Here is a 22,044-nt window from a genome sequence, read left to right as displayed (position 1 = left end):
GATGTTAGGCATTAAAAATGTTTTCAGAGCATACTTTGTTGTATTGTAAAGGCAGGATCTTAAAACTGTGTTCATAGGATGATGTGAATTCTATAAAAATAAATATTTCAATATAGATAGATACAGAGGAGAGAGATTGGCAGTAACTAAACCAATATGTCAACATTGGTTCCCACTTATGGTGGAAGTATAGGTGATTTAAATTTTTTTCTTTATGCTTTTATGTATTTAAATTTTTATATGATGAGCATGTCCATTACTGCCATAATAAAAAAATGTTTCTTAAGTATCTTCCTATACTGTTCATATAGAATCATTTCAGTCAGTCATAACCTGGGAAATATTTGTCTCACAACTAGATTCCATTTACTTTTGGAACATAGGGTTACAGAAAATTTAATGGAAAATTGTTTTCCACTAATTTGAAGAGAAAAAGCAGTGAAATATTTGTGATGTTTTCCCAAAGGTTGGACGTTGCTCTTTATCATCCTACACCATGCTCCTCCAAATTCTCTTTCGTAAGTTTTACTCCAGCAGGACTTTGGTTGTGGAGTTCCCGATCCATGTTTTCTGGTATGTGAATGGCCACTGGGTTTACTGGGAAAGAAATTCATTCTTATCACCAAGCAGCGATCCTCAGGGACAAAACAGAACATTCACGAAATAGATTCTAAACTATGAGATTACTCATGTCCCTGAATCTAGATGTGTATATGAGTTACGTGTTAGTGGGAGGGGGATGGCTGAGCAGGTGTATTTTTAGTGTATCTCATTCTTCCCTTTGTCTCTGGCAATAAGAAACAAATATCACAAAACTTTGGGGCCGTTATTTATAAACATGGACGAGATCACATCAGAAATTCTGTGGCGTTCACAAACACAGACGGTATCAGCAGACTCGACACAGCGTAAATAGGACAAATATGGGGAACCAGACTGCACCAAGACACCGTTTGTACACCGAATCTCAGTCTACGATTACCCCGTCAAAAATTGTTCTTTGCTGTTGGTGACACCTGTGCATTTTGTTTCCTGAAATCTAGAGGATTTTCACGTGATAATTATTTCCCAAGAGCAAATGGCCCTTTTGGATCCATTTTTCCTGAAAGCTGGAGACATGTCATGTGTTTCTTTAGTCTTTGTGGGCTCAGAGACTCTTTCTTCAAAGCATTTCACGTTTTCAACAAAGTGTGTTGAGTCCTTTTTTGGTCTGGCTTTATTCTCCCTTGAAAAGCCTGTTAGGTTTTTCCTTGTCCAAGAGTCCCTCCAAATGGACGCTTTGGGTACTGCAGTCAAAAGATAAGACGTTTTCAAGTTTTCCTGTCTGCTTTAGCATTTGAGTGGATCAGCAAGAATCTGTGGAGCACTCGAGCACTCATGGGTTTTGTCTTGCTCTGTGTCGACCCAGGGGAGAAATGCTCACGTAGGAAGTGGTGCAGCCCTGCCCTCGAGTTGCTGACAGTCTGTAGAGACGCAGCTTCTGTGGGCTGGGCTGGCAGGAGAGGGGAAGGGCAGAGAAGATGGGTCTTGTGCCAAGGTAAGAGCTGGTGGCGCTGAGATGAATGGAGGGGTGTGCTCCAGGGGGCATGTGCCAGCGATGGGGCAGCATGGACCTGGAACCACAGGGCACGGGGCACATGGAGATTCCTGTGTTTACAGTCACTGAGCGCATCGCAAGGTGCTATGCTAGGCAGCAGGGGTTCAAAATAGTTAGTAGCGAAGAGACTGGCCTTATGGGTGTGGAAATGAGTCTTTGGGGTTATATAGGTACTAAATGTAATAAATTGGATACAGTCAAATATTTAACATACTGGCCAGGCACAGTGGCTCACACCTATAATCACAGCACTTAAGGAGGCCAAGGCAGGAGAATTAATTGAGGCCAGGAATAATTCGAGATCAGCTTGGGCAATATAGCAAGACTCTGTCTCTACCAAAAAAAAAAAAAAAAAAATTTAGCCGGGTGGGTGGTGCGTGCCTGTAGTCCCAGCTACTCAGGAGGCTGAGGCAGGAGGATTGCTTGAGCCCAGGAGGTTGAGGCTGCTGTGAGCTATGATCACACCAGTGTACTCTAGCCCAGGCAACAGAGCAATGGCTTGTCTCTAAAAAAAAAAGAAAAATTTTAATACATTTAACTAGCCAGTCAGAAATGATACCAGCCCCTAACTCATACCACCGTGTGCTAGGTGAATGTGGGCCAGAGTGTGGAACATCCCTAAACTTTAGATGTTAAAGTATAACTGATGGTAGGAAACACAGGTTATTGGACTATTTTCCATATTGGGAACCTCAAAAATGCTGTAACCAAGTGCCACTCGAGCTATGTTTGAAAATCTCCCAGTTCTAATTTGTTAATAAGAGAAGACTGATTTTCTTTGCTGTTGCCTCTGGCCAGACAATTCTATTGAATCAGTCTGATGGGTGGCACTACCTGGGCCACTACCCATGACCAACCCTCACCTGTCCTGTCAACTCTTCGTTGTTCCTGCTTGAGAAATCAGCTGCCTCCATGTCCCAGAAGGGAGCCTGACTGCTAGTGGGAGCCCACACGTGGGAACCTGTACTCGCGCCACTGGAGAAGCAAACCACAGCCACCGTAGCCCGACCACCACATACCTCCCACCTTGCCATGACCAGGGCTCCTCCCAGCCCCCAGACTGCCTGAGGCTGTTTGGGCTGCTATAACAAGGTACCACAAACCGGCTATCTCTCCCGGTTCTGGAGGCTGGCAAGTCCAAAATCAAGGCACCGGAAGATTCGGTATCTAGAAGGGCTTGTTTCCTGACTCCTAGAGAGCGTCTTCTCACGTGGCCTCACGTGGTACAAGGGGCAAACAAGCTCCCTTAGGCTTCTCTTTTTAAGATCACTAATTCCATGCACGGGGGCTCCACCCTTTTACCTAATCACCTCCCAAGGCCCCACCTCTTAATGGCATGACCTTGGGGGTTAGGATTTCAAATATGCATGGGAGAGGGGACACAAACATTGAGATGACAACACGGACCTCTTCCCATCTGCAGCCACAGTAGGGAGCCACCTAGAGGAAGGCTGCTCTCCCTTTGCCTGCAGCTGCTGAATGTGTGTGGGGAGAGAAGAAAGATCCCTCGATCCGTGGAGAACCGGGCTCTTCAGGCACATAGCAGAGGTCCTCAACCCAGGGCCCACGAATGCCCTAAAAGGTCATAAAAATTGCAATATTAGAGGGGGTCATGGCTTAAAGAAAATGGAGACTGTCTGGCCCAGAGCTTTTCAGGGTGTGCCTGTTACCCAGAGTTATAACCCAGGTGGATCGGGAATGTGACGTAGAGCCACATCTCACTGCACCCTCTCCCGGTGCCAGCCGGAGCCAGCCTTGGGCCCTTCCTCTGCGGTGGCTTTCTGTGCCCACCTGATGGTTTGCAGCCTTGCTGGTCTGGTTCCTCCATGGTGTCCCGTGGCAACTTGCCCGCCACTGCCTCTAAGGTGTCCCACCCTTGCCAGGGCTGGTCCGCCTCCGTGGTTTGAGAGGCTCCGAGTCAGAGCCGCTAAACCCAGAACCTTGCCGTATTGCTAGACAGCTTGACCACCCCCGTAGCATCACGTGGGAAGGCATTCGGTAAATCCTGTTCCGGAAGCAATCTGTCACTCCACCGGTTTCCCAAAACCGACATTTGCCGAGGAGTTCTGGCTCCCGGTACAGAACTGACTTGTAGCCACGTGAGGGAACTGGCAGCTTCTTGGACACAGTTTCTCCGTCGCTGCGTCATCAGAAGAGGCCTAAAGTAAGACGCAAACAAGCCTCAGGAACAGCGTGTTCTTCCCAGTAACGTGACCGGGAAGACGTGTGCTGGAGAAAACCTGAGGACTCCGGTGTGGCTGAGCCACGACGTTGTTCTGAGCTGGTGGGGTGAGGGTTTCTTCCCTTGCTCTGTCTGATCCGGCCCTCTGGGCACCTGAGATGCTCCCGAGCTGAGCGCCGAGGCTGTTGCGAGGGTAAATCCCTCAGCAGGACAAGCCCCTAGCTCTGCAAGGATGCAGCTAGATGACTGAGGACACAGAGGGCCTTTTCCACGCCAGCTCTCCTCCAGCAGGTCAGCTTTTCTGCATCCCAGGGCTACTGGATACACGTGCCTTTAAAATACCTATTTCCAGAGCCACTTTCACGTAAGAAAAGAATGGCCCCCTGGTGCCTCCTGAAGCTCTCTGCTTGCACTTGGCCCCAGGTGGGCAGGACCCAGGTGTGGAACAGGCTGGGGACACCTGAACAAGGTGGGGCTGCCCAATTGTAACGGGTCAGGGCCAGATCAGATGCTCTAGGGACGACGCTGCCGAGCAGGTTTGTCTAGGAGTGTAGACTACTGCACCAAAAAGCCCAAAGCAACTAGGAGAAAAGAAGCAAGCATGCGTACGTGTGGGAGATATTGGCTTCTGAAGGTTCTGCTAAGAAGGGTGAAGGTGGATTCTAGTTACCTTCAGGAGACGCACCTTCTCTCCCCACCCCAGCTCAGGACCCCTCCCAGGCTTTAGGACAGGGTCAGAGTTAAGACACTCAGCTCAAAGCAGAAGGAGCCTGAAGGACGTAGAGCCTCCTCTTCTGTGTCAGTTTCTCCTCAAACACCTCACTGTGTTTTGGGGTGGTGGGGTGCTGTTTGTTCTATGCTGGGAACCAGCAAACTACGGGCAAAAGTTTGCCACCTGTGTCCCACACCAACAGGTGAACCTGGATCTAGAGGCCACCTTGGAGGGCCAGTTAGGGGCTGAGGCTCAGACCCCAGAGTTAGGACTCAGGTGCACTCTTGACTCCATCCGTGACCAAATGCCCAACTTGAGCAAGATACTCAACATCTCTGTGCCTCAGTTCCCTCAGCTGGAAAACAGGCATCTGAGTCATTATTTCACAGGAGTATTGTGAGGATTAAGCGAGCAGGTGTCGCAAAGCACATGGCCACTTGTCAGTAAATGAATCTATTCTTTTTTTTATTGAGATTTAACCCACTGTCATAAAATGCACCCTTTTAAAGTGTCCATCGTAGTGGTTTTCGGTACAGACACAAGATGGTGCAACCATGGCCATGCTCTAATTCTAGAACATTTGTGTCAACCACAGAGGAAATTTCTTAATAGTACCTGTAGTAAATAGTCCCTAATAGCACCTGTGGCCAAATAATGACCACCCAAAGATGTCAAATCCTAATTCCTGGGATCTGTAAATGTGACCTTAATTTGGAAAAAGGGTTCTTGCAGATATGATCCAGTTAAGAATCTTGAGATAGGGACGTTGTTCTGGAACATATGGTGGACCCTGAATGCAGTCACGTGCATCTGTGTAAGAGGGGCACAGAGAGAAATCACACATGGAAGACAGGGTGGTGTAGACATGGAGCAGAGATTGGAGGGCGGTGGCCACAAGCCACACAATGCCACTGGCTGCCAGAAGTGGATGAGGCAAGGGACAGATTCTCCTAGAGCCTTGGGAGAGCGTGGCCCTGCCGACCCCTGGATTTTGGCCCAGTGATACTGATGTTGGACCTGGACTGTAAGAGAATATGTTTCTGTTATTTTCAGCCAGGAAGTTAATAGTAATTTGTCACAGCAGCCACAGGAAACTGATGGGGTCCCTATTACTAACACCATTATTTAAGCCATCCTGGCAGTGGAGGGTAGGCAGAAGCGAAGGTGCAGAGGCCAGATGCGCTCCAGCATACCCCGGCATGTGACCCCGTAGAGTCGGAGGGGCCTGCCCCAGCCCACGGGTGTTCATTTGGCAGGGGCCACTTTATGAACCCAAACCTTTTCCCCACACCATTTATTGTTATTTTTTTCTCCTGAAAAGGGCTAGACAATACTTGTTGACTGAAAAAAATACACCCCCACCCACCCAACAGGCCTTTCATGGAACACACACAACGGATGTTGTGAGCATTGCTGTGGGGAGACGAACATTGTTTTGAATACATTCATGCTATTTTCTGGAGTGTCATTTTCCCCGGTCTCAATATTTGTTTTGTGGCCTTAAAAATCTCTGCATCAGGGAAAATTTACCAGCTCACTTTCGTACCCTCTGCAATCTTCTTTTCCTTCCTTTCCCGATGTGCTTTTTTCCACGTGCCATTTGCCCTAAAATTGTTACCTGCAGGGCAGGGCTGGGGGGAACCTGGAAGCACCGTTCCTAAGCGTGAGCCGTGAGTGGGCAGAGACTTCCCTCGTGGCCTCTTTGGTGTCATGGTCGCTGGGTGCTCTGGGGCCCCGTGTCTCAGTGACATCATGGTCTTCCCTGATTCAGGTGCTAGTCTGTTGGTTCTCAGGCAGATGTCAGCACATTCCGGCTGTAGTGCCCAAAGCACCCCAGCGTGCTAAGTGGTTTAGTGGTTTTAGAATGATACTCCAGAAGCCACTGCCCCCAGACCTTTAAATCAGACGCTGCAGCCCCCTTCAGTACGTTCAAGGCACCCAAGCAGAGAAGTACTTGTGGACACTTCGCTTGCCTTCCCCCTGCTCCTCACACACACCCAGGGCTCAGTCCCGCACTGTGAGGTGTGTGTTCACTTAGCCGTCGTCCCCTGGGGCCACCCATCCTTCCCGTGGAAGGATGCTTGTCTCTTCCCTTCGTCCTCGTTCTCCTGGACAAACTCTTCCCCCATTGCCTCTTAGCTGAGGCCAACTTCACCACCTCTTGTTGGAGACGTTGTGTCTTGTTCAAGTCATTTTTATACAAGAACAAGGAAAGCTGGGTTTTATACCCTCACAGGCTCACCCCGGCTTGGCCACCCATTAGCTTTGTGTGAACAAATTACTTCACCTCTCTCTACCTGAGGGCCCCATCTGCACGTCGGCTTGATAATGGCATCTTTTTCATAAGAAATTAATGTATGGATCTGAAGTCCTTTGAGAGAACATTATGGATGGCTAACAATTATCAAAATAACTAATTCTCTGGCTGTGAAGTCACTTTTTGTTGCTCGAAGACATGGCTCTCGGGTCTGGGAAGCCTCTGTCACTGTGTCGCCTGATGTTGGATGACGCTGGGTTCTTTCGACCACAGAGACTAAACCCTGCTCGTTTTCTGCACTTCCCTGCCCCCTACCCCAACATTTTTGCATTCACATTTCTTTTGCTGTTGGTGACTTCAAACAAAGAAAGTTTTTTGTTTTTTGGGTTTTTTTTTCTGCAGTGTCAGAAAACAAACATAACTTTTGCTTATGCGTGATGTGGAGCAGGATTGCAGAATTTTGTTTGCTCTTGCTTTTGCCATTGGGCAGAGGCGGAGGTGGGAGGTGTCGCTGGGTCAGCATACACAGAACAATCCTGACTTTTGCAGTAAGTCCGTGTTTTGAGCTTTTGTCCTTATTGTTGGCTTTTAAGCAGAAGCCAGGAACAAGGGTGCTCAAAGAGGGGGCAGAAAAAGCAATAAAAATAGAGAATTATTTTCTAAAGCAAAATGGCTCATTTGAAGGGCCATGGTGTTTTTAAATTTGGAGACACTTGACTTTTTCGTATCACCAAACAATGCCTCTGTATAGATATGAACCCTCTGATGGGCGGGGGAGGGGGTTACCACGGGTCAGTGCCCACGAGGCCAGTGTGTAGGCAACAAGGGTCTAGCTGTGTTCTCAACACAACCTTTATCTTAGGTGCCAGTGGGTGAATCCTTCAGAACCTCCATGTGCCCTTGCTCTGAGCTTGCCAAGCTGAAGTGCCCCCAGAGTGACCTGAAGGATCCATGGGAGGTAGGGGGTGGGACAGGGGTGACACGCCAGGTAGGTTCAGCAGTGTTGCCGCTGATCTAGCTGTTAGATTAGGTGGTGAGCTCAAGGGCGTTTCTCATTCCACTTCATAATTTATGCTGCATACATACGTTCTCTGGATTAGAAAACCATCTGGCCCATTCTCTGAATGGCTCAAGGATTGCACTGAATTATTATTATTTTTTGAATCCCAAACTATTTTGGAACAACTAAGAGCTGTTTAACTCTAGCCTAACCCCGAGATCTGGAGATTCCAGGACTATATGAACTGTTCCTTTAATATATTTGGGGTTTTTTTTTTTTTTTTTTTTTTCACCTCAAGGAAACAGCCCTGCTTCTAGGGGCAAAGAGGAGAAGTGAATGTGGGTGTTGGTGACAATAACAGTGATGATAAGATAGCAAACACTTAACACTACCATTAGTGATGATAGCAAATACTTGACTAAGGCTTCCCTTGTTCCAGGTTCTCTTATAAATGCTTTGCATATATTAAGTTACTTAATTTTCACATCAACTCTATGGGATAGGCACTCTTATTGTCCCCGTTTTACAGATGAACAAACTGAGAAATTGGGTAACTTATCCAAAGCCATGCAACTAAGTGGCAGAGCAGAGATTTGACCCCAGCTGCCCACGTTCTTGGCCACTAAGTTATGCCACCCCTTGAGACGGTGCAGCCACCATCCGCTCTACCCATTCAAGCCAAGTGAGCCTGACTGTCCCCTGTACATCCGCAGATGCACATAAACCACTCACTTGACTGCAAGTCTTTGTGAATATAACTTGCTTCTCCCAGAGAAAGCATGGCAGTTGCTTCTGCCTGCCTGTCTGCCTGCCTGAGTCCCCACCTCCACTTTCCCCATCTAGCAGGCCCTGGGAGAAATCACTGCTTCATTGCTAAATCTGTGCTGTTCTGTATACCCTGGGGTGCCTATAGTTTAGATTCTCTGATCTGGCTAAGGCTGCCCAGTCCTCTGAGCTGATGAGACAGCCCCTGTGCCTATATACCCACCTCATTCCTAAACATTTATTTACAACTCACGTGTCCTGGGCTCACCTAGCCACCTGTATCAGATATCTCTGGGTAGGTATTTCTCAAACTTCATAATCTTATTTAAATGGGTTTTATCCAGAAATGACAGCTTACATTATCAGGAAATTATATAACCTCCTAACCCAGGCTGGTTTTCTCAATGCTGGCCTTGACAGCTGGTAATTTTCAGAGCAGCCATCTCAAGCCAAAAAAAAAAAGGGGGGGGAATATAATTAGTATTCTATATTTCTATTAAAGTTCTGGAATTACAGAACAGACTTTCTATTCTGAAATGGCCAATGCCGTGGCACAGATGTATTTCCTCAGCAGATGTCTCCTCCTCATAAAGGCTGCAGAACTGCTGATGAGATGTGATGGGAGAGCGTTCTTGCTGCGGCCCACGGAGGGGCTCGGGCCCATCTGGGCGGACCCTGGGGAGCGCAGTCAGTGCTGCTGCAACCGAGCGAGCAAGGGCAGTGTGTTGTTTCTATGTGTGGACACTACCTATCTTTTTGGAATTTCATTTGGCATGATAATCTTTGTTTTTTTTTAAAAAAAAAAAAATCTCATTCTTAATGGTTTCTCAGAGTAGTGTGATTTGTTTTTCTGTCTTTATTCTGTGGGTCAGAACAAGCTGGTTCTTGTAGAAAGTGAGACAGGAAATGAGCTATGGGACCTGTGCTGGGTCTGTTCTTCGTGGACCTGGTGCTGCTTTTAGGCTGTGGAATAGTCAGCATCCTTAATAACCTTAGAATTGGCTTTCCAATTTGCTTCCCACAGGTAGGATGGGGCCACTATGGATATGAGCTTTGGTATCGCTTAAGATGATCTCTGGAGGTACTGAACTGATATTATAAAACATTAAATTACATGATGAGAAAGCTATTTTCTTTTCAGTTTTCTTTCAGTCTGGGTTGTAACCGCAGAGAAAGACTCTATCTGGGGCTAGAATATCCTGAACACCTGTTAATTTCTCCTCTGTGGCTAAGAGAGAACAGGTGTCAGGCACCTTTATCCAACTAGAAATGAATAACAGATTTTCCTTGTATTTAGTTTTATGGTTACTTTCCATTTATGGCAAACAATCTTGGTTTTCCATTTACAAATGATATGTTTCCTTTTTAAATGTTGGGTGTGAAAAAAATGAGCCAATTTAAAGAAAAATGTGAATGATAATCAAAGTCTTCAAATGATACCAATGATGCCGATAACGCAACCATACTTTGAGATGACTACTGGGTGCATTGAACAGTGCCTGACCTTGGCTTCACATAAGGCTCATCTTGGGAGCTTAAAAGATCCAGATGTGGGGACCTCAGCCCAGACCAAGTAAATCTGACTCTCTGGGTGGGGCCCAGTATGTGACCAAAACATCCCAGGTGTTTCCAGTGGGTAGCCGAGGTCGCAAACCACTGCCCACCTGTGCTGGGGCCACGTGCCCATCCTCTGGCTCCACATCTTGATTGTATCTTTCCTTGTTTCTTGGGCCTCCAGCCCTTCTTCTCATTCCTTTCCCCACTTTAATTTTTCTCTTCTCTTTCCTAGCTTCCCCTCTTCCAGCTTTGTTAACAGCTATTCCTGTTCGCCATGCCCTCCCACGTTGCTTCTTAGCTTAAGACATTGTTAAAACCATGTAGTTGCAACCATGTTAGAAAATTGCCACATTGTACTATTTTCCATGGCATTTCCTTGCCAGTTCATATGCTCTTGGTGCAGTTTCTGAACACCTCTAAGCCTTTCTGGTTTTGTTCCCCGCCAGTGACTTGTATTGACAACAATGATAATAATCGCTCTTGGGCTCTTACGTGTACCCACCACTGTTCTAAGCACTTTACATGTATGAACCTATATAATCCTGACATATGAAGGAGACGCAGTTTTCCAAGTGAGAAAACTGAGGCACAGGGAGATTAAGTATCTTGCCCGAGACCATGAGGTGGAAGAGCCAGAATTCAAACGCAGGCAGCCTGGTCCCAGAGCCCACCTTCCGAACAGAGGGGCCCCCAAGTTGGTTGCTCATAATCCTGCTTCAGGTGTCCTGGCACTAGATGAGTCACACACCAGGTAGGCTGTTCCCCACTGCAATGAGAAATTGAAATTTGGACCCACTCTCTGCTTCGATGACATTTGGAATGGATAACTCTTTTTATTTTCAACTTAAATGAAAGTATCTTTAGTAGGAAGTCTGCAGTTTTAAATTCCATCAAGATTTTAACTCATCACCATTCAGAAGAGAGTGGCCTTAAATGATTCTCTGTGTGTTGGCTGTCAGGACTATAAATTGAATATGTAAAAGCCAGCCTCCCGAGATAATTCTGCAACTAGCAGGAGGCAACTCAGGAACTTTTGGTGACTTTGATAAGGCTCTTCATTGGCTTATCTGGGATGTGACCTTCCGCAGCCTCCCATGTTTAGACATTCCAGGGTATTTTCTGCCTTTTAAAAAGCATCTCATTCTCATTCTAGTGTTTAATCAGAGAGAAACCCTTGGCTCCTTTCCATTCCTCATGGGAGAGCTCCATTTTTATGCTCAAATTTTTCAGCTTTTGTGATACTGAGGGTTGCAGTTTTAGGAGGCTAGACCTTCTGCATTGCATTAAAACCTTCTGCATGAGTTTGGTGAATTCTCAGGTGGCCAAGTGCCCTGAGGGCCTCTGACCTTATTGAAGATTTCAGAGCAATGAGTCACGAGGATGAGTCCAAAACATCGCGCCGGGGGCAGAGTGAGCAGAGTGAGCGTTCCCATCAGGGATTCTTTTTTCCTCCCATTTTCCAAGGCCCCAGCAATAGAAAACATTCTATATACATTATTTTGTCCAATTCTCCCAACAGTCCTATTCTGCTGGAATTATATGTCTGTTCATTTTTCTAGATGAAGAAACAGGTTCCATGGTGAGGGAGGCAGGATGTGGAAGTGGGTCTGCTGAGCTGCAGAGCCCCGTGCATGTTGGTTTTGTTTATGTTCTGTCCACTCCCCAGCAGGGTGAGGTTAGATACTGCCTTATGGGAAGAAATACTTGGAAGGCCAAGGGATGTGAGGAACATGTGTTCCTCTTCTCGGTGGCTCTCAGGCCTGAGCCAGCCTACTCCCCCTCCCAGACCATTTGAATACGGTCCCATCTGTTACCGTCCTGTACTGTGGCTGCCAGGTAAGGAGGATGTAAGGACATTGGACAGCAGGAGTCAGCACACAGTGAGGCCACAGATTAGTAAGGGCAATGCTCGTCTTTGACGTCTGATCTGAGAGCTGCACCTCCGTCATTTGTGTCCAAAGACCCAACATCTTCAGCATTCTCCCATCCGCCCCCTCTTCCCCTGCCCACTGCCAACTCCAGCACCTTCTTCTACATTTCTTCTGTAATTCCTAATTTAACAATCAAACAGTGCTGCTAATCTGTGCTAATGGGCTGGATTAGCCCTGGTTCTCCAGCGTTTATGCACATCAGAGTCACCTGGAGGCTTGGTGACCACAGCTCACTGGACCCCACCCCCAGAGTTCTGATTCAGCAGGTGCTGCCAGGGCTGCTGGTGCAGGGACCACACTGTGAGAGCCACGGGGCCAAAGAGCTTGGCCCCAATTATATGTGCACTGATGCTGTCTGACCTGTTAGGGACCCTGATAATGGGAAAGTTTAGCCTTACTGGGGAAAATGTCATGGAAGATAGCAAGGAAGACATTCGGGGTAGTCAGGCTCAGGCCTCTGTCCCTGCTCATCAGTGTGACAGATAATGACCTGTTAGGTTGGTGTTCAGTGGCTCTAGACAGCCACTCCCACTGTCACAGGCTCTGCCAGCTGCATCTCTGAGCATGTCTTCCTCTGCAGAGGAAATGACCTTTCCTTCTAATTATTTTTGAGTCTCGTATCCATGCTTCTCAAGCTAGAATGTGCACTGGAATCATCCGGACGTCTTATGAAAGTGAAGATTCTGAGTAATTTTGAAGTGGAGCCTGAGATTCTGTAGGTCTCATGAGCTCCCAGGTGATGTAAATGCTGCCGGTCCACAGACCCACACGTTGGTTAGCAGGTCTGAACTCCACTGTATACACCAATGGCTCTTGCCCCTGCTGTACAATGGAATCACCTGGGGAGGTTCTAAACATCAGTACTCAAGCCCATCCCTTGGATATCCTGATTTAATTCTGGGCATTGGAATTTTTAACCCCTCCCACCCCAAGTGATTCCAATACACAGCCAGGGCTGGCTGGAAACCACCGGCCTTCACAAAGAAAAGAGATAACACCTTCTAGAAGCTCAGGTGCATGTGTGGTGCCACGGACCGGGTCGGGCTGGTTGCTTAGCTGGGGGGCGAGTGCACCATTTCTCCCGGACAGCTGCAAAGGTCCCCTGGGACTCTTATGAAAATTCGGATTCTGCCTCAGCATGTTTGGGGTGGGCCCAGGTTTCTGCATTTCTAATAGCTGCCTGAATGTCGCCGATGCTGCCTGTGCAGGCTGGTGCTGAGTCCCAAGTCTTGCCCGCCAGGGCCACGCAATGCCCGTTATTCTCGTCAGCAGTGGCGGCGGGTAGCTTTTCTCAGGTTGAGCATCAGAGGCTTTTGGTTCTCACTTTCTCTCCCCTTAAACACCACCCTGACGTCTCCTTCATTCAGCTTGGTATTGACACAGGACCCTGGGCGATATAGGTCAGTTCTCCTGTCATAATGTTTTCTTCTTTCTCTCCTCACAGTACGAGATGCAAAAAATCTCATCCCTATGGATCCAAATGGGCTTTCAGATCCCTACGTGAAGCTGAAACTCATCCCTGATCCCAAGAACGAAAGCAAACAAAAAACCAAAACCATCCGCTCCACGCTGAACCCCCAGTGGAACGAGTCCTTTACGTTGTAAGTGGTCTCTTCTCGATCAGACTTTGTTCTGCACACCGTAGAATTGCCCGCCTCGTTATTAGGGATCATGAGGTGGGTTCGTTTTAAATGTCTTTAAACATGTCTTCATTCCTAAGATCTTCTCAGGCTGTGTTAGGGAGGCAGCTGTCATCACCTCTGTCTGATGGATGGTAATTCTGTTTGCCAAGAGTTGCATAACGCAGGCCCCAAATTATTATCATTACCTACTTTGTATAAAAATTCCATTTAATGTATTAAAGACAATAGAAAAATGTATGAGAGGTGTCTACCTCTTGGTGAATTTAGGTTCTTTTGAGAGTTAGGGGCGGGCATAAGGCAAGAATTTAAATAATTTTTAGAACACAGAAGAAGGGAGTAATATAGAAGGTGTTACTGCCACTAAAATGGGAAGATCATTCTTACCTTCAAGCAAGGAGGACTTCCTAGAGGAGGTGACATTTAAAGTGGGCCCTGAAGGGTTGTCAGGATTTCAGAGGTAGAGATGGTAAAAGGGGAAGAAGGCGGAGGGAATGGGAAGAGAGAATAAGTAAGTCGGGAGTGAGAAAGCACTGACTGCAGCTGAACAAAAGCAAGAGGTTCTGTGACTGGTACATGGGAAGCAGGTTTTCTGCAGACAGCCAGGAAGGTAGCTCTGTATCGTAAAGGGGCCAGCAGGCTTTGTTCTGTGAAGGGCTAGACAGTACACAGTTTAGACTTTGTGAGTCATACAGTCTCCGTTGCACCTACACAACTCAAACATTCTACTGCCAAAGCAGCCACAGACAACATGTAAACAAATGGTTGTGGCTATGTTCTAATAAGACTTTATTTATAAAAATAGTCAGTGGGCTCGATTTGGCCTATGGGTCATGTTTTGCTAACCCCTGGGGTAGAGCGTTGGTTGCCAGTGTAAGGAGTTGGTATTTTATTGGCATAGGAAAAGAACTGAGTCTGTTATCTCTCTATCTCAGGCTCAGATCGTGAGCAAGTGGTGTCTCCCAAGAAACCATGATCAGGATAACCTAGCGTGTGTGTGTGTGTGTTTTGTAGCAAATTAAAACCTTCAGACAAAGACCGACGGCTGTCTGTAGAAATCTGGGACTGGGATCGAACAACAAGAAATGACTTCATGGGATCCCTTTCCTTTGGCGTTTCGGAGCTAATGAAGATGCCAGCCAGTGGATGGTAAGGAAGCCCCTGAGGCTGAGTATGTCTCAAAACATTAGACGATTCCTCTGAAATGTCAGTTGAATGTCTAGTTATCTGGCTGTAGTCTCTCTGTAGGATGCATTTCACGAAACAGCTTGACTAGGGGTTGAAGGAGAAGCGTAGCTGAACTCGCTGTGGTGCAAACACAGTGCCCTAACTCTCCTTCTCTCCGTGTGTTTGAAAGGTACAAGTTGCTTAACCAAGAAGAAGGTGAGTACTACAATGTGCCCATTCCAGAAGGGGACGAAGAAGGAAACATGGAGCTCAGGCAGAAATTCGAGGTGAGATACCAACAAAATTACTGGAGACACCTTTTGTTTACAAAGCATAACTTTAGGAAAGGCCAAATTTTTGTGGTCATATTGAAAGACAAAAAGTAATTTAAATGTTAATAATCTTTTTTCTCTATCTTAAAACATACATACTGTGTGATCACTTCCCTTTGCAAGCTGTTGACATTCTGTGTCTATTATCATTTAAAAAATGGAAATTGGAGACAGCCCAGAGGTGGAAGCATGGTTGGTTTCTGCATAAGAACTCGGTTTGCACATCACTGGGGAGGGACAAGGAAGGTTCTGAGAGCAGGACGTGTCTCACAAAGAAGAGCTTGTGCTCTTCCAAAAAGGGGGAAGTCACTTGGCCTTTTCTCAGGAGTCCGTTTACGTGTGGGTAGGCTACCGTGCCGGCATCTGAGACGTTTCCCCCCTTACGGAAAGCACAGTGTTCCTAATTTTGTTCTGAGAGACCAACTTAAACAAAAATATTCCTCTGTGTTTTAGATTCCTTTTTATTTTTGTTCCAGATGTTTAGAGAAGGCCACCTCCTGCTGTGCTTCCTAGCTGGCATCTGTGTGCACCTCTGCCCCAGGTTCCCTGGTCGTCTTCCTCCCTCCTCCTCCTCCCTCTCCTTTTCCTCTCCTCTCTGCCCCTTCTCCTCTTGACTCACCAGACAGCTTAGCTGCTAATGACATTCTTTTCTCTAAGCACCTGCCTTATGTTCCAAGTCACAACTTTTGATTTTTCCTATTTCTGTAACACCCTGCATTTTGCCTGCCCGGGGGATTCCTATACTGGCCTCTTCATCCGTGTGACAGGTTAATTCCTTTTTGAATCTTTCTCTTCTTCAGACTATAATTAGAGTTCCCTAAAAGTTCCCCACCCTAAAAAAGTACACATGTGTATATAGACACTGAACTATTACTAAAATGTTGACACTAATGGGCTGCTGATCTTGTTTTTCTTCTTCTATTGTTCCCAAAGAAACATAGAGGTCAGATCTAGATAGAATGAATTCCAAAGGATGTGAAATATAAAATTATTCAAATTACTTTTTTGTACTGCTGTTTGGTTCAAGTCAATGTTGGTGACAAATATTTAACGGCAGGGGCTATAAGTCTGCATGCCCCTGGGGGCACAAATGAGTGAAATGAGTCACAGGTAATATAAATACAGGGCAGCAGGCCTCAGGGTCGATGAGGCAATAGGGAGCAGTGGGGCCTGGGGCGAGCTGGTGGGCTCGAGCCCTGTCTGAAGGTGGCAGCTGCTGCTAGTCAGCGCCAGTTGATCATTGCCCTGCACAAATGCAGGCTCTCGCTGCCAGGTCTTCATTCTTCAAAAGAAGCCAAAAATCCAGGTTTCACATGGCACATTCTGATTTCTCTTAATGTTGGCAAAGTTCTAAGGTTAAAACTTAGAACCCTGTGTAGGACAAACACACTTCTTCTTCTGTTTTAGACATAGGATTCAACCAGTAAGAACCAGCTTGCAATCTCTGCTCTTAAAAAATATAGGAGTAAGCCAGGTGTGATGGCGCACACCAGCAGTCCCAGCTACCTGGGAGGCCGAGGCGGGAGGATTGCTTGAACCCAGGAGTTCAAGACTAGCCCGAGCAACATAGCAAGAATCCATCTGTTTAAAAGAAAAAAAAAAAAAAAAAACAATACACGCACACACATACATATATGCATATACATAAGAGAAAAAAATTATCCCTAATTATGTATTATAACTGTCTCTCTATATATGTATATATTTACATTGAGAAGAAAGGTTCTTTCCAAAGTAGGACTTACCACATTTAGAGGGATTCAGGTACAAAGAGGAAAGTCAAGGTTTGGCTGGGTTCACGTGTCCATGCCCGGCGTAGCTCTTGTTCTATTTGTTTTGTTACCGCCTTCCACCCCGCCCCACGGCGGGGACGCGGACCGGGACACCGCGCAGGAAAGGCCTTCACGAGCCCCGTCCTGGTGTCCCGCGGCCTCTGTGGCGGGCGGGTCCCTCGAGAAAGAGTTCAGGACGCTGAGTGCCGGCATCACCCTGCTGTTTCAGGCAGGGGAGACCTGAGGGGCTCGAATGAACCCGGTTTACTGAATTCCGTGCTGTGGCGCAGGTCACTGGCGGTCACCGGGTCGGGCGCTGCGGGTGCCGGGTGCGTCCGCGGGAGAGGCGGTGCGGGGCGTCGCGACAGTGTCACTCGCGGTAGTCTGAGGCTTAGCTTTGCTCATGGAGAGATACTGACCCACTTTTTGTGCTTCATTTCTATGGCTTCCTGGTGAGTAAACTTCCTGTTTTTCTGGGCAGTGAGTCCAGCTTTTTATAAAGGTCAGAGTTCTAAACATTAAAAAAAAAAAAAAAAAAAAAAAACCCAGGCCGGAGGGCTTGAGCAGAAGCGAAGCGTTTCCCTCCGGAGGTTGGTTCGAGGCCGTGCGCGCTGCTGGTTACTGTTCTCCCACCGTGGAGGGCGGGGGACTTTGCAGGGACAGCGGCCCAAGGCCATGCAGCCTCAGAGGGGACCGGTGCCGTCAGCACGGTTGTACGGGACAAGGCTTGGCTCTGCACGCACTGAGGTCCATGCTCGGAGCACCTGCGGGAGCTGTCGTCCAGCATTTTCTTTAAACATCTTTCAGCTTGTGTTTCCTAGCTGTTACTCAGATTGCATTAGTTCGTTTCCTTAGAGCATTTAAAAAACAACTGCAAGAGACTGGGCAGAAAGCCCCTAGAGGATGGCATCCAAAAGATACTGAGGATTTATAACACCTGCCCTGCTGCTTTATTAAGGGAATATGCAGGTCTGATTTCAGGCAGGGGCTGGATCACATAATGGTTTGTCTGTAATGTGAGAGTGACAATACTTTTCCCCAGTGCCGGGTTGCTGGGAAGGGAGGCACCAGGGCAGAAGTCTGGTGTCCGCATCTGAGGAGTTCTGGGTGGCGGCCAGCCTTTGCTCCCAGGGTGTCTGTCAGGTGGTGTCAGGTGCGCTTTGGGGAACTTTCTTTCACGCTCCACCCCATTCCCTCCCTCTCGGTCCCAGCAGGACTGATCCCAGCATCCACAGGTGCCCCTCATGGGATCCTTTCTCTCCATGTAATTGCCACTCTGACTCCCTTCCCATCACCTTAGTCCTTTCGTCCCCACCTACTCCTTTGTAGGTTGTTTCCCACCCTCGGGAAACAGTTTGATTCAACTGAGCAAGATGTTTTTCTTAAGTTCAATGATGAGTCATTATCAGATGAAGCACAACATGAAGATTCATCCTTCATTGGAACAGGCATCACTCCGTGGCGTCTATCAAGGTGTTCTTTCCACGTCTGTTTTTTAGAAAGAGTTAATTAAACGTGGTTTTCAAATCCTTCTCCAGAAATCAAGTCACTCAGTCTGATGAAAGCAAAAATCAGAACAAATGGGCATTTACAACTCTGCCACTGCATCGGAATTCATCTGATGATTACGTGGAAAGTTTTTCAAATTTAAATTGTGAGAGCTAGAATCTTGGCAAACGGAATGATCAGTGAGTGAAGCTCTTAGGAGCCAAGGAAGATTCCAGGGTGCTTGGAAATGACATTCCTCTCTAATACAGGTCTTCCCAGGTCAGTCCTTCTTCCTAAAAGACAAAACAAACCAGAACCTTGACGGTGATATTCATGGACGGTGTGTCAGTGGGCCTTTAATCTGTCCCGTGTTTGTCTTCAAATTAATCACACATGTTCCCTGATTCGCAAACATAAAAGTACATGTTTTTTTCATTCGGTCAGTGGGTGAGGTGCCAGCAGTGAGCAAAGCAGGCTGCCCCTGCTCTCTGTGGAGCTTGCGTTCTGTCCCTGGGGCCCTGTTCAGACCACCTTGGGGGTGCAGCAGGGAGCGTGTTGAGAAAGGAGCGCACTGAGCCCCCTGTGCTGTGGAGCATGTCCTTGGGTCTCCCGTCACTGTTGGGGAAGACTGGGATTCTCTCTCCTCCACTTCTGGGCTCTGCTCTCTCTGTTGAGGCTCCATGGCCAGAGCTGGGACAAGGTCCACCGGTCCTCAGGTCTGGAGGGTGGTTCAGCGCTGGCTCCACAAACCTCTGTGAATGGTCAGAGGATTAATATTTTAGGCTGTACAGGCTGCGCGGTGTCTGTTGTAGTAACTCAACCTTGCACTGTAGCGCAGAGCAGCCGCAGACGATGCACACACGAACAAGCCTGGTGTGTTCCAGTAAAATGTTATTTACAAAGCAAACAGCAGGTCAGATTTGGCCCATGGGCCACAGTTTGCCAACTTCTAGAACCAAATCCTGGTTTTGTCATTTGTTAGCCATGTGACCTCTCTGTGCCTTAGTGTCCTTAACTGTAAATGGGTATAATAGCAGGATTTACTCAATAGCATTGTTTTAAAGATTCAATTAAGTGGCCAATAGAAAAGTCCCAAAAAGATGCCAACTATATAAATGTTAGCTTATAGTCATCATCATTGTCAAATATTGTATTGTGAAAACTGGGTTATAGAGGGTATTTTTTTTTTTAAACTTCTGAAGTTTCTCTGAAAAAGAATGTATTTTCATGCTAAAATCATGGTCCAAATAGTGGGCATGTTCTGTGTCCTGTAGTCCAGCCCTAGTATGAAATAGAGGCATATTGGTGAGGACCTTGTCACCATTTATAACTTTGTTTTTATGGGAAATTATATCCTGATTTACATTAGGATGGGTTTCTAGAATACAATGTTTCTGTGATTGGGGACTTTGTGTGTCTGGGAACTTATCAGATAACCTCTGAGCAAAACCAGCCTATCAGTGGTTGTCAATAAATATAATCCCACACTGAGAATACGACTTGCACTGACACTTCTCGATTCAATGGTTTGGTTTAGAGTCCCAGTTTAAATCTCAAAAGTGAGCACATTCGGATGTTTGACGTAAACCACACCAAGAGTAAACACAAGTATAATCATAATGACAGTAGGCACTAATAATTCATTAGAGAAATTATTAGGCTAACAACAGAGATGTCACAGTTGATTTTTTACTGATTCCATTCACATGGAAGTCCAGTACTTTTGGTGGTGTAATGTTGCCATTTTGGTCTTTTACAAAATCTGAGATCTGAGTCATTCACATTTTGAGCTATGCCCAGGGAGTTACATGCTACATTCAACTTTGCAGTTGGAAGGAAAACAAAGATACCCCCTTAACCACTTCTTTCCCTCTTTTAAACCAGTTCCAGAGGTTCTCATTGTCATTCGTGGTTTCATTTCCATGGTTATCAGTCCGCTTGAACATTTTTATATTGTGTTTATCAGGCAGTTGATTCTTCCCCTCAGCCCACTTGGGCCGCATCTACCTCCAAGCTGGTGTTATCCTAGAATCGAAAAAATAGGAAGAGAGGCGGGGGAAGGGGCAAAGGGGAGGTGAGGTGAGTCTGGGCAGTCTCTCGCCTTCCTTTGGAGCCAGCACTTCCCTTCCCCAAAGCTCTGTTCCCTCTTCTGCCCACCCTCCTCTTCCTCCAGCGCAGAGCCTTTCTCCTGAGGCGTGGCCCCTCTACCCTGGGCGGTTTGCTCCAGCCAGGACCTCCCTCCCCAGTCCTGCTGCCTGGAGAGAAATCAAGCCAGAAGGGCCCATCACCGTAGTCACGCACCTGGCTCCCTCGTGCCACGAGCACCTCCGGACGGTGGTGAAGACCACTTGTCCCTTTTCCACATTTCATATTTCAGAATTTAACAAAATAAAACCTAAATTTTCTCATTTTGCTTTAGTGTCATAATTACTACTTCTAATTTGTAGTTTGATGGCTTTTAGCTGCAAATGGACTTTAAATGAGCTCATTTCTTTCTTTTTTTTTTTTTTTTTTTTGAGACAGAGTCTCACTCTGTTGCCCAGGCTAGAGTGAGTGCCATGGCGTCAGCCTAGCTCACAGCAACCTCAAACTCCTGAGCTCAAGCGATCCTACTGCCTCAGCCTCCCGAGTAGCTGGGACTACAGGCACGCGCCACCATGCCTGGCTAATTTTTTCTATATATATTTTAGTTGTCCATATAATTTCTTTCTATTTTTAGTAGAGACGGGGTCTCGCTCTTGCTCAGGCTGGTCTCGAACTCCTGACCTTGAGCGATCCACCCTCCTCGGCCTCCCAGAGTGCTAGGATTACAGGCGTGAGCCACCGCGCCCGGCCAGAGCTCATTTCTTATTGATTGACTCCAGTGTTCTTAACAGTTAATTGAGATTCTGATATAAAAAGGTCAAGCAGCTTTCCTGAAATGAGACTTCCCCTCTCTGTTCTGTCCAGTCATCCAGGCTTCTCATTTGTTTTCATCATTTAAAAAATAGAGTCCGGGCACGGTGGCTGACACGCTTTGGGAGACTGAGGTGGGGCGACTGCTTGAGCCTGGGGGCTCAAGACAACCTGGGCAACATAGCAAGACCCTGTCTCTACAAAAAAATTTTTAAAAATTAGCCGGGCATCGTGTTACATGCCTGTAGTCCCAGCTATTCGGGAGGCTGAGGCAGGAGGATCACTTGAGCCCAGGAGTTTGAGGTTACTGTGAGCTACAATTGAGCCATGACACTCCAGCCTAGGCAACAGAATGAGATCCTGTCTCAAAAAAAAAAAAAAAAAAGAAGAGAAAAATAAGAAGCTAAGAGAACCTTCATCTCTTTCTCTTCTTACTGTAACCTTGACTTTTGCTGCTCTCCATTGCTCCACTTTAGAGTAAGTTAAAATCTAATGTCAAGAAAAAAAAAAAGTCATAGCCAGACAGACATATCCATAGCAGAAGGAAGACAGGGGAGAGGCAGCATGCTTTGGGGTTTGTCTGCAGTGGGGTATTTCTGTTGAAAATACAATGAAACATGATGTCCCATTAGAAAGCTGACAGATGATCTATCAGAAGTAACTCTTTAGAGTATCAAGACCCAAGAAAACAAGATAAATGTATTTAAATTGCAGTAGTGCTTGAAACTCCTATGAGCTCTCTAAAGGGA

The 22,044-nt window shown here is 46.8% G+C and overlaps 1 protein-coding gene across 3 annotated transcripts in view; it reads left to right on the top strand.

The window, feature by feature from the left end:
- PRKCA (protein kinase C alpha) overlaps window positions 1–22,044 on the top strand; it is a 379,706-nt gene that overhangs the window by 288,170 nt on the left and 69,492 nt on the right. For 2 of the 3 annotated variants that reach the window (XM_069482789.1, XM_069482790.1), the window contains exons 6-9: window positions 13,446–13,602; window positions 14,656–14,790; window positions 14,999–15,095; window position 15,952. In XM_069482789.1, the coding sequence (XP_069338890.1) occupies window positions 13,446–13,602; window positions 14,656–14,790; window positions 14,999–15,095; window position 15,952 (390 nt within the window). The remainder of the gene's footprint in view (window positions 1–13,445; window positions 13,603–14,655; window positions 14,791–14,998; window positions 15,096–15,951; window positions 15,953–22,044) is intronic. The other variant, XM_069482791.1, reaches the window with a different exon arrangement.

The sequence above is a fragment of the Eulemur rufifrons genome, chromosome 9 (genome assembly GCF_041146395.1).
Source record: "Eulemur rufifrons isolate Redbay chromosome 9, OSU_ERuf_1, whole genome shotgun sequence".
NCBI lineage: Eukaryota > Metazoa > Chordata > Mammalia > Primates > Lemuridae > Eulemur > Eulemur rufifrons.
This window is presented reverse-complemented; position numbering and strand designations above follow the sequence as displayed.